The sequence below is a fragment of the Camellia sinensis genome, chromosome 6 (assembly GCF_055761805.1).
Source record: "Camellia sinensis isolate YWXY chromosome 6, ASM5576180v1, whole genome shotgun sequence".
Lineage (NCBI taxonomy): Eukaryota > Viridiplantae > Streptophyta > Magnoliopsida > Ericales > Theaceae > Camellia > Camellia sinensis.
Genome location: NC_138966.1, coordinates 115,218,430 through 115,235,784, shown reverse-complemented (window position 1 = coordinate 115,235,784; position 17,355 = coordinate 115,218,430). Strand labels below are relative to the sequence as shown.

The 17,355-nt window shown below is 35.2% G+C and overlaps 2 protein-coding genes across 2 annotated transcripts; both read right to left on the bottom strand.

Annotated features, from left to right (window-relative positions):
* Positions 1 to 261: 261 nt before the first annotated feature.
* LOC145793513 (uncharacterized) lies at positions 262 to 6,906 on the bottom strand. Its single transcript, XM_082876358.1, has 7 exons — positions 6,845 to 6,906; positions 3,958 to 4,311; positions 3,796 to 3,864; positions 2,963 to 3,124; positions 1,641 to 2,034; positions 1,168 to 1,377; positions 262 to 1,059 (listed from the first exon to the last, which is right to left on the bottom strand). The coding sequence occupies exons 1-7, from the start codon at positions 6,904 to 6,906 to the stop codon at positions 262 to 264; spliced, it is 2,049 nt and encodes a 682-aa protein (XP_082732484.1).
* A 6,442-nt stretch (positions 6,907 to 13,348) lies between these two features.
* LOC114295535 (alcohol dehydrogenase) lies at positions 13,349 to 17,154 on the bottom strand. The gene is made up of 10 exons (XM_082876968.1): positions 16,553 to 17,154; positions 16,241 to 16,377; positions 16,112 to 16,158; positions 15,648 to 15,973; positions 15,260 to 15,342; positions 15,061 to 15,136; positions 14,251 to 14,312; positions 14,065 to 14,160; positions 13,757 to 13,918; positions 13,349 to 13,657 (listed from the first exon to the last, which is right to left on the bottom strand). The coding sequence occupies exons 1-10, from the start codon at positions 16,587 to 16,589 to the stop codon at positions 13,541 to 13,543; spliced, it is 1,143 nt and encodes a 380-aa protein (XP_082733094.1). The 5' UTR covers positions 16,590 to 17,154; the 3' UTR covers positions 13,349 to 13,540.
* Between the last annotated feature and the right edge of the window lie 201 nt (positions 17,155 to 17,355).

Here is a 17,355-nt window from a genome sequence, read left to right as displayed (position 1 = left end):
ATAATCAGTTTCAGTTTAACGGTAATCAGTGGTTATTCGGTAAACAGTGACGAGGGTTGTTACACCCCTCATAGGGGAGTTCCCCAATTATTTATAACTACTTCTTTACCTCACACCTCTAACTAACTAACTAATTCTCAACTGACTTCCTCTAACTAACTAACTAACTAATTTCTCAATCAACTACCTAACTAATTTCTTCTCAACTGACTGGCAATTCTTGACATAACATTTCCTGCTGCTTGAGAATTAGCCTTGGCCTCAAGGCTGAAATTGGGGATACTTTGTTTCTATCACAGAATGGTCAACCCAAGTAGCCTCCTCTGGAAAAGAATTCACCCATTGGACTAACCATTGAACCATAGCCTTATTACCACGCTTAACCATCCTCCTATCCAAGACAGCCATAGGTTCCAGTTGCAAAGTTCCCTCAAGACCTACTGGGGGAAGAGTAATGTGAGCTAACATATTAGTCCCAATTTTCTTTTGAAGCAGTGAGACATGAAAAACAGGATGAATTTTAGCAATTGCTGGTAATTGCAGCTTATAAGCCACTGAACCAATCCTTTCTGAGACTTGATATGGCCTATAAAACCTTGGAGATAGCTTCATATTCCTCTGCAAAGCCACTGTAGTTTGTTTATAAGGTTGTAACCTGAGGAACACCCAGTCTCCAACTCCAAATTCCCTTTCAAGCCTTCCCTTATCAGCATAATGTTTCATTCTTTGCTTTGCCTGAGCCAAATGCTCCCTTAAGGTCTTGATAATAGTAGCCCTCTCTTTTGCCCAATTATCCACAACTGCTACTGAAGAAGGTATGGAAAGGCAAAAAGTATGGGCAGGAGATTCTTGTCCATAGACTGCAAAGTAAGGAGTAGTTTTGGTGGCATCATGATAGGTGGTATTATACCACCACTTAGCTAAAGAGAGCCACTTAGCCCACTGCCTAGGACAGTCCCCAGACATACACTTGAGGTAGTTCTCCAAGCATTTGTTCAAAATTTCAGTTTGACCATCTATTTGAGGGTGATAAACAGTGCTAAGGCACAACTTATAGCCCTATAAAATGAAAAGTTCATGCCAGAAATGGCTAGTAAACATAACATCTCCATCTGAAACAATGGTAAAAGGAAGACCATGCAACTTAAACACTTGATCAAAGAATACTTTGGCCATATCTTTAGTTGTATAGGGATGTGATAAAGCTTCAGCTAACCAACTGGTAGAGACACAAGATAAACCATGAATCATAGCTATTGAATCAACAATATTGGTTAACTCTTCTTTCCGGGACAAAACATCAGCAGCTTGGTTATCTTTCTCACATTTGTATGTGATAGGGTAGTCAAAACCCAACAGCTTGGTCACCCATTTTTGCTGGAAAGGAGTTCCCACTCACTACTCCAAAAGGTATTTTAGACTTTGGTGGTCAGTCCTAATAAGGAAGTGCCTACCTAGAAGGTAATGCCTCTATTTGAGAATTGCCAACACTGCTACCATTAATTCTTTTTCATAAGTAGATAGAGCTTGGTCTCTTGCTGAAATTCCCTTACTCTAATAGGCAATGGGATGCCTATCTTGCATAAGCACAGCCCCAAGGCATGTGCCAAAGGCATCTGATTCTAAAACAAAGGCCTTACTATAATCAGGTAAGGCAAGTGCTCGTGTTGAAAGCAGTGCAACTTTGAGTTGAAGAAAAGCTGTTGTAGCTGCAGGGGACCATACAAAGGAATCTTTCTTGAGCAAACAATGAAGTGGAGAGCAAATTCGACCATAAGCTGGATAAATCTTCTATAATAACCAGTGAGACCCAAAAAACTCCTCAATTCCTTGATAGTAGAAGGGATTGGCCAAGATTTTATAGCTTGTAACTTTGTTGGTTCTGTAGAAAAACCCTTAGCTGAAACTAAATGTCCCAAATACTCCACCTCAGCCTTCCCAAAAACACATTTGGTCATTTTCGCAAACAAATGATGTTGCCTAAGCAACTGTAAAGTGAGCTGCAAATGTTGCAAATGGTCTCCCCAAGACCCACTATATACCAGAATATCATCAAAAAATACCAGAATAAATTTCCTTAAGAAAGGTCTAAAGACTTCATTCACGAGACTCTGAAATGTAGAAGGGGCATTAGTGAGTCCAAAGGGCATCACTAAAAATTCATAGTGCCCATCATGAGTTCTAAAAGCTATTTTGTCAATGTCAGAGGAATGAACCCTGATTTGGTGATAGCCCGACCTAAGATCCAATTTAGAAAAATACTATGCCCCACATAATTCATCCAGAAGTTCATCAATTATTGGGATAGGAAACTTATCTTTGATAGTAGCATTATTAAGAGCTATATAATCCACAAACATTCTCCAAGTGCCATCTTTTTTTCTTAACCAATAGTACTGGTGAAGAATATAGACTGACACTAGGCCTTATTATACCAGAGGTAAGCATGTCTTTTACTTGCTTTTCAATCTCAGCTTTTTGAAAGTAAGGATACCTATAAGGTCTCACATTTGTAGGTTCAAACCCTGGTTTGAGAGGGATGCAATAGTCATGAGATCTAGGAGGTGGTAAGTCCTTTGGTTATTGAAATACACCTACAAAGTCAAAAAGCAAAGCCTCTAAATCTGGTGGAGTCTCCTCTTCCCTCACATGACAATCTGCCTGCAACAAATAAAGTTGGGCTATGGCTCTCTGTGGCTATTTGCGTAGCAACTTCTACATCTTTTCTGGGCTCAAGACCTTCAATTCATCACTCTTTCCCCCTCTTAAAACATGTCTTCTACCATTGAGATGAAACTCTATGCTAAGATGCTTAAAATCCCACTTAGCTGGACCTAGAGTTGCCAACCAATGGATACACAAAACCATATCACACCCCTTTAGTTGCAGGACCCTCATGTCAGCCTGAAAAGTTTTGCCTTGTATTTCCCACTGAAAATTTTTGCACATGGTTGTACTCAACATTCTTGTCCCATCAGCAACTGATACTAGTAAGGAATCAATATTTTCAATCTCGATATTTGCTCTTTTGGCCACTGCTGGACTTAGAAATTTATGTGTACTCCTTGAATCAATGAAGATGATAATGACGTTTTTTTTAACATTACCTTTAACCCTCATTGTTCTGTAACAGATTGTACCAGTTAAAGCATTCAAAGAAATTTGCAGTTCCTCCCTAGATACTTGTTCCTCATCTTCCCTTTTATCTTCTTCAAGAACAGTAGTTGATCATCTTCCTCTCCATCTTCTTCTCCTTCCATAAGATACAACTGTTTCTTTTTACACACATGCCCTTTAGTATACCTCTCATTGCACTTAAAACATAACCCTTTGGCCTTTTTTTCCCTCAAGTTCCTTAGATAACTCTTTTCGAACATATCCCCCCATTACCCACTTGTGACATTTTAAAGAAAAATGAGGGATGCCTTCTGATTTGGTTCCCAACCTAGTCTTCTTGGTAATGGCTTCAATACTTGTTTCTTGAAGTTTTGCCAACCCTATAACCTGAGTGATAAAGGTTGGTTTAAACATTAACACCCCTGGTTGAATTTCCTCCTTAAGACCACTTATGAAACAACTAATAAAGAAAGCTTCAGGGAGGTTTTGAGTTTTATTCGCCAAAATCTCAACTGTTCTTAGCAAGCTCTCACAATAGTGGTCTGTTTCAATTTGGTTGGGTTACCCATTGCATCTTCATATGAGTTTGGGCCAAATCTTGATAGAAGTCCTTGTGTAAACAAATCCCAAGTAATATGATGATGGCATCTTTCAAACCATTGAAACCATTGTACGAACGAGTCCTCCAAATGAAGAGACACCAATTTCACTTTATCAAGATTGTCAACAGCATTATACTCAAAACATCTTTCACATTTATAAAGCCAACCATTTGGATTATCACCACAGAAGCGAGGAAATTCAATCTTCGCAAATCGTTAATAAGATTGATGGTTTGACCTGAATGGAAAATCCCCGTGAGGCTGAACCCCTACTGGATAAACCCCTAATTGTTCTTGGCGGAGCATTCTAGAATAGTCACTCTGATCTGCATGTTGTTTCCCATTGATGTGTCCTACCATTTGATCATACATCATACTCATGGCAGTAATCAATTCCTTGATATCCCCCAAATCTTTGAGAGAACTCCTGATTTCCTTGATTTCCTTCGCATTTCTCTCATTACCCTTCTTTAATGAGCGCAATGTCTCCTCAATTTTTTTCGCTTCCTGGGCTGCTCTAGTTTCGTCGGCCATGTTGGTTACAGAGGATGAACATGCCAAGAACCTGGGATCTCTGCTACCAATGTAATAGCTAGGGAAGAAGAAACAGAAACATAGAGAAAGAAAGTAGCAAATCTGTATATTATTCCCAAAAAATTACATACCCCTTATATGGGAGTTCCCCAATTATTTATAACTACTTCTTTACCTCACACCTCTAACTAACTAACTAATTCTTAACTGACTTCCTCTAACTGATTAACTAATTTCTCAACCAACTACCTAACTATCTTCTTCTCAACTAACCTACAATTCTTGACATAACAAGCAAAGGAAAGGGTCTCTTGTTAGACGAAGCAAGGAACCTTTGCCATTAGAATCCTAACACTAGAGTTTCACTTGGGAACTAACTCACGAAAAGAAAAGGGAAAAATCCTAGGGTTTGCAAGCACTTATGTTCTGGAAAAATCCTAAGGTTTGGGTTTGAATGAAATTAACTTCTCTATGCTCTCTCTTTCTTTGATCGACATTGGCTTTATCACCACCAACCCAAATCAGTAACTCCCACTCTTCTCACAAATCTAACTCACCTTTGCTCTATCAGGTAATTACTCTATTTGTGTGTGTGTGTGTGTATGTGTGTACAAACATGTATCCATAAACCATTGACTTTTTATTCTATTAAAGGAAGTAGAATCACAAAAACAAATTTTAGGGATTGGACTCCAAAAAAAGCTCTGATTTGTTCGAGTTATTGTTCTTCTATGGTTTGAGCTTTTGAGAGCGCAAGGTGGGCCCTTCACATTCTTTGAGACAGTAAAAATTGATATACATTGTATATGTTCCATACTTCTTGAGTATTTGTTGTCCTTATCATAGTAGTAATTTTCACATTCACTTATCATCTTCCTTCTTACTTTAATTTGTGTCTTTGTATTTTGTATAGACCATTTGTTTTGTCAATAGTTATACTTACTACTAGTTTCATCAAAATACAATTTTGATTGTTTTTTCCCCTAAATTTGCATGGCATACTTTTGAATGTTCCATTGGAGAATTAGCTCAGGCCATGGTGGTAATGTCCTAATATTTTAATGAGTCATCTAGAGTATGATGTTGAATAGTGATAGTGTTAAATGCCATGTTATAGTACTACAACTTAACATGCCTACCATCTAGCAACTAATTTGATTGTTATATATAATACTACTAATACTAATGCCCTAGCATTTTGATGACCAGTAGCAACACTACAATCTTGGTGGGAGCCTCTGTCACCTTCTAATTATGTGTAGTTTCAATCTATTTTTGATGAAATGAATAGTTGTGTTCTTTAATCGAGAGAAAAGCATAAAGCCAAGCAAACTCAAAATATTTATTACTTATTGTGTGTGTGTGTGTGTGTGTGTGTGTAGATATCCATTTATCAATGTTGATGAATAGATATATACAGGTTTTGAGTAACCCAATTTTGAATGTGTATCTATATAGCATCGAAAACATTTGAATATCTATGATTACTGGGTTGATTAACAATGGTAGGATATCTATATAGCTACCATTGTTAGTAGAAACTTTTTTTTTTTCTCATCCTTCAAATATGATTGTTCAATTTTTATACATCACCTTTTTTTCCCCCAAAAATGTTCTACTTCCAACATGTTTGTATTCTTCATTTGGCTACCAAAATTGTTCACATAAGTATCAATGGTTTCATGGACTTGATGGTTGTATGTGCATAAGTTATCTTGCAAGTGTTTGATAGAATGTGCCAATGAGTCTGTCTTGCAAATAAATGAATGTGTTTGACTAATAGGAAAGTAATTTACTTTATTATTTGTTTATTTTTAGTAGTAGTCATCCTCAGTCAAGAAATATTATTAGGTAGTGCCACATGGCATTGCCATGTGAGATCAAACACCAATCACCAATTGCCACCCTCATGTTGTTAGCCAAAATATTAACATAAATGTTATGGCCAGCCCCATGATGTAAACTAATCACGTTTGTGATGACCGAGTCTTGTTTTTCCTTTTTTTTACTTTCTTTTTCATTTCGTTCCCTTCTTGCTCTCATTGGGTTCGAGACGTTCGGACGTTGTTCCCGAACTAAGTCCTTGTTCTTGTTTTATTCAGTGTTGAGGTTTCTTCATTTCCGGGGAGCGTAAGGTTAGGTCCGGGGTGCCCGGGAGCGAAGCAGAATTTTCTGGGCTCCTGGGCCAGGGCTGCACGTACGGGGCCCAAGGCCGCACGTGCAGGATGAGAGCCGCACGTGCGGGGGATGAGGCCGCACGTGTGGAAGTGGATAACTTGGGTGAGTTGCACACTGCCTAAAAGGCAGGTGCGGGCAGAGGTAAGGCAGAGCCACCGCACGTGCAGGGGTGAGGGCCGCACGTGCAGGAAGGGCGCTCCATACGTGCGGGGATGGGTGCCGCACGTGCGGCAATCTAGGCAGATTCGGGACTCTATTTTCCTTTCTTTTTTAGGGCTGGTTCTATCTCTTTTTTTTACACTTCTATCTCTCTAAAAACACATTTACTCTCCCTTCTCTCTAGGACTCTCATCAAAGCCCTAAAACACCTTGATTCTTGTAGATTTTGGGTCTAAATCACCAACATATCTTACCAATCTTGAATATCCAAGTTGGGGTTCCTCTTGGGATTATAGAACATTGAAGAATCCTCCATTGAAGCTAGGGTTTCATCATCTTCTCCTTCAAACCTTGAGGTAGGGAAATCTCCTTAAGTTATATATATATTTATGTTAGATTTGGTAGATGTAAAGACTTCATTAATGATTTTGAAATGTTTGGTTTTGGCTCATAAATGCTAGGGTTTTCAAAAGTGGGTTTGATTTTCCCTCTCCTCCTAAACTATTTTTTTCTTAAGGACTTTAAGTCACATAATAGGTGGTGTGCTATCTTGATAGAAAAACCCTTTTTAAAAAAGAAGAGAGGTGTTTGTTTTGATTTAGTCATAAAACCCTAGAAATTTTGGGGATTTTTGAAAGATGTAGACATGTTTAAAGGCATCTTGTTGTTTTAAAGTTGGAGAGTGAAACTTCATCATATTGTTTAGCATAAATGGTAAATTACTTAGTGTATGAGAAAAGAGCTAATTATCCTAACATTATTGTTGAACCTTTGAAAGTGTATTGTTGTAAATAACAAATAGTTGTTCGCCTTGGTTAGAGGAAATTGTAAACATTGGAATGGGTGATTTAAAGGTATCACATGTAGTCTTGATGAGGGCAAATTTGTAGTGATTTGAGCATGAAAAGACGTTGTCATTGTTATGAATTGATGGCATGGTCATTGTGAATTAATGTTGAGGAGAAGAAATGGATAATGTTGTTAATTGATATTGTTGTAGAGATGCTTGAAATAGAGGAATGCATGCGCCATTATGTATTGCATCATGTTGTTATTTGATTTACTACCATCATTGCACATTTTGAAATGAATTGGAAAAAAAGTTACTTTGAAAAAAGAATATGTTATAATGAGAACCATGAAAATGTGTATGGGGTAAATGCGTGGTAAGTCCGGATAGGGGGTGTAGTGGAACTTGATAAGTTGGCCTGAGTGTCCTTGGTGAAAGACCAGAAAGCTGCGCAGATAGGTGTCGAGCCTTCCGGTTAATACCGGTAAAAATGACAGTTTGGTAGTACTCGTAGAGTCTACTTGCAGATACCAGCCTAGGGATTACCAGTGTCGTATTTACCGCCTCCCTTGGATTAATGAAATTGAAGGTTTGAAATTGATGAGATTGAATTATATTAATGCAAAGCTTGGGGATTCTTCTAGAAAAGCGTGGTATGTGATTACTTTGATAAAGGCATTGCATCACATTTTGCACTCGCATATGATATTGAACATCCAACATAAATGTATATACTTTGTTAGGAATTTCTCTACTAGGCTTTATGCTCACCCCTATGGGATTTGGTGCAGGTAAGGACGTGGTGATCCCACCAAGCTAAGGGCGTGGATGTGTTTTGGTGAAGAGTAGTCTTGCTCTTATTTTTGTTGTGGTATTTTTGTAAGCCAAGGGCTAATATGTTTGGGTCCGAGAGACCATTTTGTGTAACCGGGTTGCCTTGGAAGATGTAAGCCCTTAAGGGCATTTTATTGTTTTATGATTAGATGCCTCACATGCTATAGATTCACGTGATTCCTTTGTCGGTGAATGTATATCCGCATGTCAGCTTTTGTATAAACTCTCTTATTATCTATGTAAGGATGGAAGGTTTATGGCCATGGTTTAGTGAATGTTAATTAATATGGGTAGTTCATGTTGAATTATTTTTGGGGCGTTACAACGTTCAAGTAATGTAACAGATAGCAATACCATACAAGATACCCAATAATTATTTCTCGGGTGAGCGAGTCTCTCTTCTCTTGTTCTCTAAACTTTATTGGCTGAAGTGTCATAATAGTAACTACTAACAAAAATTGCAACGTAAACTAGTTTTGGGGAAAACATTTGTGTCAAACAGAGGTTAATGATATTGAAAATTTATCATGCAAATTACCATGAGAAATTAAAGGCAATTAATCATGGTTTCCCACATCAAGACATGTTTAAGCAAATGGTAATGCATGATGGTTGTGATTAAGGTAACTTGTCAAAATTCAACAAAAATAGACCCTTGTTCAAGTAATGCATTTCCTTTCCACCTATTTCTTTATTACTTTACTCATGAATTTTTTTTTTTATTTTATTTCTAGTAGAGTTGACCTTGGTGTAGGTGCTTCAGAAGTAATTAGTGTATTTTTTTCATTAATGGGTATTATCTTAAATGATTTCTCAGCTCTATCACAATAACCAACTTATACTTGGGGGTGAGCTAAATGTTTGAGTGTAGCATGAAACACAAAAGACTTATAAATCTCATTTTCATTGTTAATTTTCATTGTAAAGAACGTGAATTTTTTGTTTTTTATATATATATATATTTTTTTGGCAACAAAGAAGGTGAAGCACTTATTCTGTTATGTTTTGTGAAACAATTGGGATAAGTATTTGGTTCACATGAATTTGAATCTTTGGGTGTTTGGTTTATTAATTTATGTTGCTTTTGTTTTGTTTATTTGATTCTTTCTTTTTCCTTCTTTCCCTTTCTAAATATATATGGAAAACAGAGACATTATGTCATCATTAAAGCATGGAAAATATAGATTCAAAACCATTTCTTAAAATGTATGAACTCTCTCTCTCTCTCTATATATATATATATATATGTAAAACCTTCATATGAACTCTCTCTCTCTCTCTCTCTCTCTCTATATATATATATATATATGTAAAACCTTCATGTTCTATTGATCCTTGATTTAGGTAATTTTTTTTTTAAGGTTAAGAGATAATCTATCATGCTATATTCACTAACTTTGATTCACTCCAAAGCCTTTGACATCCTTTTTTTTTTTTTAATATATAAATATATCTTTTTTTTAATATATAAACATATAACATCCTCTCTAAAATGTGAATTGGCTAATTATATCACTATTTATAAGTATATAATTTTTTTTAAAAAAAATTTGTGACAGGGTTTTAGATCCTGTGCTAAAAAGAAATCCACAAATGCAAGTAAGAAAGGTAAAACATAGGGGATTAAAGCATTAAGGTAATCCCAGAGCTTATGATTAGATTTAGGTATTTCATTTTTTGCTTCATATAATGACAAAAAATAGAAGAAATTAGCTTTTGATTAAAGCATGGGAAGAAAATAAAAAACCAAAAGTAGAGTGTAGTATAATTCATTTTTTTTTCCTTATGTACTATTCATTTTGTGGTGTGCTATTTGCTTCTTTCATTTCATTGTTTAACCATATATCAATTTGCAACATAATTGGAAAGTATCTTATATACTAATGTTGGCGAGTTACTATAAAGTATCTTCTATACTATCCACTATTGATTACTATGAATTCAATAGAAGGGATTTACTTGTGATATGTTGAGCTCTTTCTATTTGTTTCTAATTTTGCTTTTTAGAGAGTATTTTTCTTCTTACTTGCTGATTTTTGCTTGTATTGCAGTGCGTCATCATCAAAGCATTTGAAGAGTATATTTATGAGACCCCATTCTAATTTGTATAGACAATTCTATGACGCCGATTCTAGCAATTACAAGGAACTTATAAGAACTTGATTTGGGCATTGACTTCCACAAATATTATTGAAGTGCAATAGCGATACACACTTTTCATGGATATGAAGATTACCTTTTTTTTGGATATGTAAATATTTATTTGTTTATTGTTTCTGATATTATGATAATGACATTGACTTTGTCAAAATGGGATCAATGTTTTGATTTTATTTTAGTAGTTAAGAATAATATTGGTATATTTGCATCAATTGTAATTACATTTAATAAATGAAGTTTTATTTGTTTATCTTTCAAACCAAAATATCGATGGAGTGAATGTTGTGAAACAATTATTTAGTTTTTTTTTTTTTTTTTTCAATTTATCTCCATTTATGGCACAAATGAATAGTGAAGCATTGACACTGTGATCAGTTACTAAAAGTTGGATATAGTGATATTTATAAGAGTTGTTAAAAAATATTAACTATGGCATAAGCAGCGCCATTAAAAAAGTATATAGTGACATTTTTTAAATTGTAAAGTTTTCTTTAATGGCACTTGGTAATGTCATGAATAGTGTCTAACATGATATTGAAGTGTCACTAAAAGATTTTAGCCTTCATGGTGTAGTGGCACTTACAAGTGCCACTAGTATCTACCGTGGTATGAGTATAAATGTCACTTGTTCAAAACGCCACAAAACTAAAAAATGTCACTAGAAGAATAATTTTGTGGCACTTTCAAGTGCCACTGAATTAAGAAAATGTTGTAGTGCACAATTGAAGCACCTCCAATTTTGATAAAAAAAAAAAATTACGAGCCAAAGTCACAAAACAATCTACTAAAGAAAACAAAAAAGAATTATACACGAGTACCTTCAATTACCTAGCAAATCTGTGCCCTAATTGAACCAAACTTGAGGCGCCTCTTCCACCACCGTCTTCACCTCGGAATTGCTTTGTCTAATGTTGAATCCACAATGCCAATGTCGAATCCATGACGATGAGTCACTCCAGAATCTACTAAAGCTTCAGGCCCAAGTTCTCCGGAATCCACCGATGAACACTGCTCTCTTTTTGTGAATAAACGAACAAAATCAACCCTTGATGTTTATTAATATGTAGTTCGTTGATCAATCGATCACCTTCTATATATCAAGAAAACTCATATAAATCACCCTTCAATATAGAACACTTCGTATTTGTATTTTATTCATCTCTGAGAATCTGGACAAGCTCAACCCTAAAAAAGCAAATGGCACACTTTATACTAAACAGAGTCGCGAAGACTGCTCGAGTGTCCATTTTACAGCTCAAGCGGTGTGAGTAAAAGGCGGTGCAAACATATAGAACAATCACTCGAGCGCAACATTCACTGCTCAAGCGGTGAAACATATTTTCGAGAAGTTCAGTTTGTAGGCAGAGATACTGGATGATCCACTGCACCACTGGAATGCATAAATAACTGCTCGAGCAGTCCAACAACTTTGGCTTCGATCCCTGTACATAGTCAACGAAGTGACAAATACGGAATGCTCAAGATATGGCATGTCAGCACAAATTTCTCTACACAAGCACAATTTGAGTTGGTTTTGCATCTAAACACTTACAGCCTTACTGAAACAAAAGAGTCAATAAAATTACAACTGAAATGAGTTTTGTCAAATGAGATTGCCAATTACAAAAACCAAGCAATCTTCCCTTTTGGCAATTCCGTGACAAAACACACCTAACAAAGAAAATCTTTATCACCCTAACCCATTACAACCAACAAAGATAATTTTCTCAAGATCATGATCAGCAAAACAATTATTAGTGCTACAGAAACATATGATAGCATGACACGTATAACAATATGAAAATTAAATATATATATATATATATCACCACTTCAAAAATCTCTCCCTCAAATATAGTGTTTGTATAATTTACTTATTTTTTATTAGTATTTTAACATTTCACTCTTAATGTATCATACAATTTTCGACATGAAATTTTTAAAGGAATCAGAATTTATGGTTAGCATAATTTTTTTATTATTATATATATACGAGTGCAACACACAAAAAATACGGTGTAACTCTACACTATATTGCACACCTCTATGTTTATATATATATATATATATATTTTACTAGAATATAATTCTTCCAAAAATTATATGATGCCACTACATGTTTTAAATACATTAATTTGTGTAAAAAATGTATTTATGACATGGGTAGGCTTTGGTGGCTTGAAAGATGTGATTGCGTTGCAACAATGCTCAAGCTAAGGGTTGGTTTGGGATGTTCTAAAAAAGTGTACTTTTTGACTTATTGGCTTATATGAGTTGGGTTTGGGTTGGGTTTGATGTGATGTGTTAGAGAGGTGATGTGATTTAAATAAGATGGTGTGACTTAAATAGGATAGTGACTTTTTGACTTTTTGTATTATTTAGGTTATGCCAAACTTGGCCTAAGATTTGTTTGGCTCATCTTTGAATCTTTCTTTAATCAATTTTAAATTTTTTACAATCGTTTTTAATTAACTTTTATTTTTTAGTTGTTAGAACTGGGTTTGAATTCTGTCGAAACAAAAACAAAAATAAAAAATACAATCAATTTACTTCTTCAATAGCATATAAACAAAACAACAAAATTCATTAATGACAGGCCGACCCTGGGTTAAGACCACTAAGGCATGTGCTTAGGGCCCCCCAAATTCTGGCCCAAAATAAGGCTCCAAATTTATTAATTTTATATTAGATTAAAACTTCAAAACCCAATCTTTTATTATTATTTGAGATCCAGTCTAAAAGACCCTTCAAAAAAATATGTTAAGCCGAATTAAATATATATAAATATATATATATATATAATCATTGTTAGGCCTAATTAAAAATTTATATAAGTAGTCCAAACAAATATATATGATATAATGAGTCCAAATAGAATCTAATGTCAAGAATGGGACTTGATGAGTCTAAAATGCTGTAATGCTACAAAACCGAATGAATTACACATCAACTACTCACACTAGATACACACACATTAGAGCAAAGAACAAGAACGGATTTTTTTATTTATTTTTTTTATTTTTTATTTTTTTAAATGAAAAATCGACATGAAAAACTTGTTACATATATATCCATAAACAAACATCCTACCGACAACTTTTATTAATATTTCACAAACGATCAATGCAGAGTCCACTGCATCTGATGCTAAGGATTTCATGTCTTTCTATTCCTCCATTTTGATGATGCATCGAATGCTTTCCCCTTTTAGCATGTATTCGAAGGCCTTGTTGATCTCTGAGAATGGGACTTGATGAGTGATGAACTTCTCCAGTTCAAGTTCCTGCAAAGTCAAAAATTTAGGCAAATAAGAGTTACACATTTTGAGCTTTCATACGCACTATGGGCAAAGAGATTTGCAAAGTGGGATTCAGAAACTCACTTTGTTCATGTATTTTTCAACAACAGAGGGAATGTCAGATCGGGGTTTGTAGTTTCCAAAGAAAGTGCCCTTAAGTGTCCTCTCATTTAGGAAATTCACAGGGTGTGTCTTGAACACAGCATCTTTGTGAGGGACTCCCACAAGAACAGCAACACCCCAGCCCTGCAATGGCAGGTTTTAGTCTATCAGCATTCGACATGACATATATACATTTATATGTTATAGTCTAGAGCACCACTTTGTTGTCAATGAGAACGAGGGAAAAATAAAAGTGGTAATCAAAGTGGGGGAAAGTAGGGGAAACATACATCATGGACACATTCAAATGCCGAGATCATGGCCTCAGTGCTTCCAGTACATTCAACGCTTCTGTCCACTCCTCCATTGGTCATCTCAGAAATCACCTGAACAGAAAGTCAGGAAGAAACTTGATCAAATACTTGAAATTGAAAGGGAAGATTTTACAACTACAAATGAGAAGTGTAGAACTGTACCTCTTGAACTGGTTTGTTGTAGTCTTTGGGGTTTACGAATTCTGTCACACCAAACTTCTTTGCTGTTTACCCAAGAGACGGAATGAGAGAGAAATGTTTAATATTAGAAATTAAAGTCCATTATATTTTAACTGCAATATGAATCAAAATGATTGTCTTTACTCTTGTGTATATGATGCCTTTATTCATATTTACTATTATTATTCAAGAAATGCTCAATGATGACAAAATGGAGGTTACATGTAGCCTATGTTGCAAGTGTCAACCAAGAATTTAGATGCAATTGGCTCATCAAAATCAGCAAATGCCTACCGTTCTCCTCTTTGTTTGTATTTTCATCATTTTTAATATTTTCAAAACAAAAACAATGAAAAGTTCGAAAATACTCATTACTTTTCATGTTATGATATGACACTTACCATATTAAAATGAAGTGGATCTTTTCTCAAATTCTACAGTTCCGTTATTACAAGTCACATCAGTTAGCAACAGAAGTTTACAAATTTTGCTAGTTATAGTCAAACATTTATCCAAAAAAAAAAAAAACTGGTTTTCAAAAATATTTTGCCAAACAAAGAAAACAGAAAATAGACACTCAACCAATTTAGAAAAGTTGTGGAAGAAACGCATACTGGTGTAGGGATTTAAAGAATTTAATGGAACAAAGATGCAATCGACTAGGACAGATTATAAATGCAAGTAAGAAATGACGCAACAACACAAATACTGTAGTTAGTTTTATGAAAGTAAAATTGTATCAAACACTACCGTAAATATAATGCTTGTTAGTCCCATTATGTGATCACCTACCTTGTTCATATCTGTTAGAATTCAAATCCACACCGATAATTCTTGAAGCACCAGACACTCTGGCCCCTTCTGCAGCCTAATCACACAAAATTACCATCAAATATAATATTGATCAGATACATTTTGCTAATAGAGATGCTCAATAATCATATTTATAAGGCAATTAGGGGGGGGGGGGGGGGGGGCGGGGGGAACTCACAGCTAGGCCTACAGCTCCCAATCCAAAGACTGCCACAGTAGAGCCCTTTTTTGGCTTGGCAACATTCACGGTGGCACCAAATCCTACCCAAAACAAAATCAATTTGTTTGTTAGAACAATATGAATTGAATGGTCCGACAATGATCAACTCTGCAATCAGGTATTAGAATCAATAAGCCTTCAAATCATTCATCTGAAATATTTTGAAAGCCTTCTTATTGGATGATCATGGTACTTTCCAAAACACCATCAATTCCTTGAAATCTTTTGATAGAAGCTTGTTGATATCTTCTTATTATAAAGCAAATTGATGGTATAAGGCAAACGCAAAAGGGATTGACATTAAAATTAGATTATCATTTTTTTTTTTTTTTTTTTTTTTTTGTACCTGTGGAGATTCCACAACTAAGAACACAAACTTTGTCGAGAGGAGCGAGGGGGTTAATCTTGGCAAGACAGCCAACGTGGACTACCGTGTACTCGCTGAAGGTGGATGTTCCAACAAAATGGAAAATTGGTTTGCCATTTATTGAGAATCTTGATTTTTGATCATGGATCATCACTCTCCTGTCTGTGTTGATCCTAAGGAGATCACACATGTTGCTCTCTTCAGATTTACAGTGAGCACATTCCTTGCATTCCCCTGTAAAGACTGGAAGGACATGATCACCCAGTGCAAGATCAGTCACTCCTTCTCCAACACTCTCCACAATCCTGCAAATCCACCAAAATCAACAAAATTCATATTTTCAATCCATAATTAGATAACCCATTTCATTTTAGGCTTCAACAATAAACAAGAACAAACAATTTGATTGAAATTAAGATTTTCTTGGAAAGAAATCAACTTACCCTCCTGCCTCGTGGCCGAGGATTCGAGGAAAGATGGGGTTTTGGCCCTGCAAGATTGAAAAGAACCAATTTGGGTGTCACCATGGTGGCTTGAATTTATTGAAATTAATGTAAGTGAAAATGAGTTACCTTGGCTTCCCAGAAGTAAACATCAGTGTGGCAGAGAGAGGTATAGAGGATCTTCACACGAACCTCCATCTTCTGCGGTGGCGCCACCTCCACTTCTTCTATCACCAGTGGCTTCCCTGCTTCCCATGCCACAGCAGCTGCCACCCCAAAAAAAAAAATAATAATAATAATAATTTGAAGAAAGACTTTGTTAACCAATCATTTTCAGAAGTAGAAACAGTATTATTTTTTGAAGAGCTTGCTGAACTGTTTCTGAAAACTGTTTCGAAAAAAAATTGATTCCAAAATCAGTGATGATGATATTATACAAACCTTTGCAGCGAATGACTTGACCAGCTGTGTTTGACATCTTTCCTTCTTCACTGAAAATAAACTGGGACTCTAAAGCTTATGCGGTTGTTTGTGTGAGATGATAGAAAGGCTCTATTCTAAATGCGTTATTTATACTAAGATTGGAACATAGAAAGCGAATAAGAGCTCTATACCACGTAATATAAATTAATAACAGTTGCAATAATAAGATTATTTTAGTGGTAATCATGTATGATTTAATAGTTGTCTTTGGGGCTATTCTACAAATTAATAATAGCTGCAATTTATAAGATTATTTTTGGGGTACTTACGTGTAGGTGGACTTATTGGGTAACAAGTTCTATGGAAAAAATTTGTCAAAAAAAAAGTTACTAATTGTAAGTTTTAGCAATAATTTATAAAAATCATGATAAAAAATCACTAATTGTCACTTTTTAGCTACATATATAAAAAATTGTCACAAAAAAATTATTTTCAGCGACCAGTTTACCAAGACTTATTTTTAATAGGATTTGATAGAAATTAAGTCTAACTATTATGACTTATTGATAGTTTACCAATTATTTTTAATGGTAATCGTGTGTGATTAAATAGTTGCCTTTGGGCTATTCTATAAATTAATAATAGTTGCAATTTATAAGATTATTTTAGTGGTAATCATGTGAGATTAAATAGTTGTCTTTGGGGTGGACTTTAATAAAATATCTAAAAATCATCATTTGGTAAAGTGGATACAATAGGCCACGCCAAAACCATTCCCGGATTTTTGGTTGCTGGTATTTTGGGATTGAGCTTTTATTTTA

What these genes read in the sequence shown, in the direction of transcription:
- LOC145793513 (XM_082876358.1), bottom strand. Translation starts at nt 6,906, where the DNA reads ATGGAGGATTCTTCAATGTTCTATAATCCCAAGAGGAACCCCAACTTG. An exon ending in ACTTGCCTTACCTGATTATA is followed by an intron (nt 1,378 to 1,640) that starts GTAAGGCCTTTG and finishes ACTCCTTTCCAG; the next exon opens with CAAAAATGGGTGACCAAGCT. An exon ending in CAACTAAAGATATGGCCAAA is followed by an intron (nt 1,060 to 1,167) that starts GTATTCTTTGAT and finishes TTCATTTTATAG; the next exon opens with GGCTATAAGTTGTGCCTTAG.
- LOC114295535 (XM_082876968.1), bottom strand. Translation starts at nt 16,589, where the DNA reads ATGTCAAACACAGCTGGTCAAGTCATTCGCTGCAAAG. An exon ending in TTCTAACAGATATGAACAAG is followed by an intron (nt 14,313 to 15,060) that starts GTAGGTGATCAC and finishes TTGGGTAAACAG; the next exon opens with CAAAGAAGTTTGGTGTGACA. An exon ending in ACAACAAACCAGTTCAAGAG is followed by an intron (nt 14,161 to 14,250) that starts GTACAGTTCTAC and finishes CTTTCTGTTCAG; the next exon opens with GTGATTTCTGAGATGACCAA.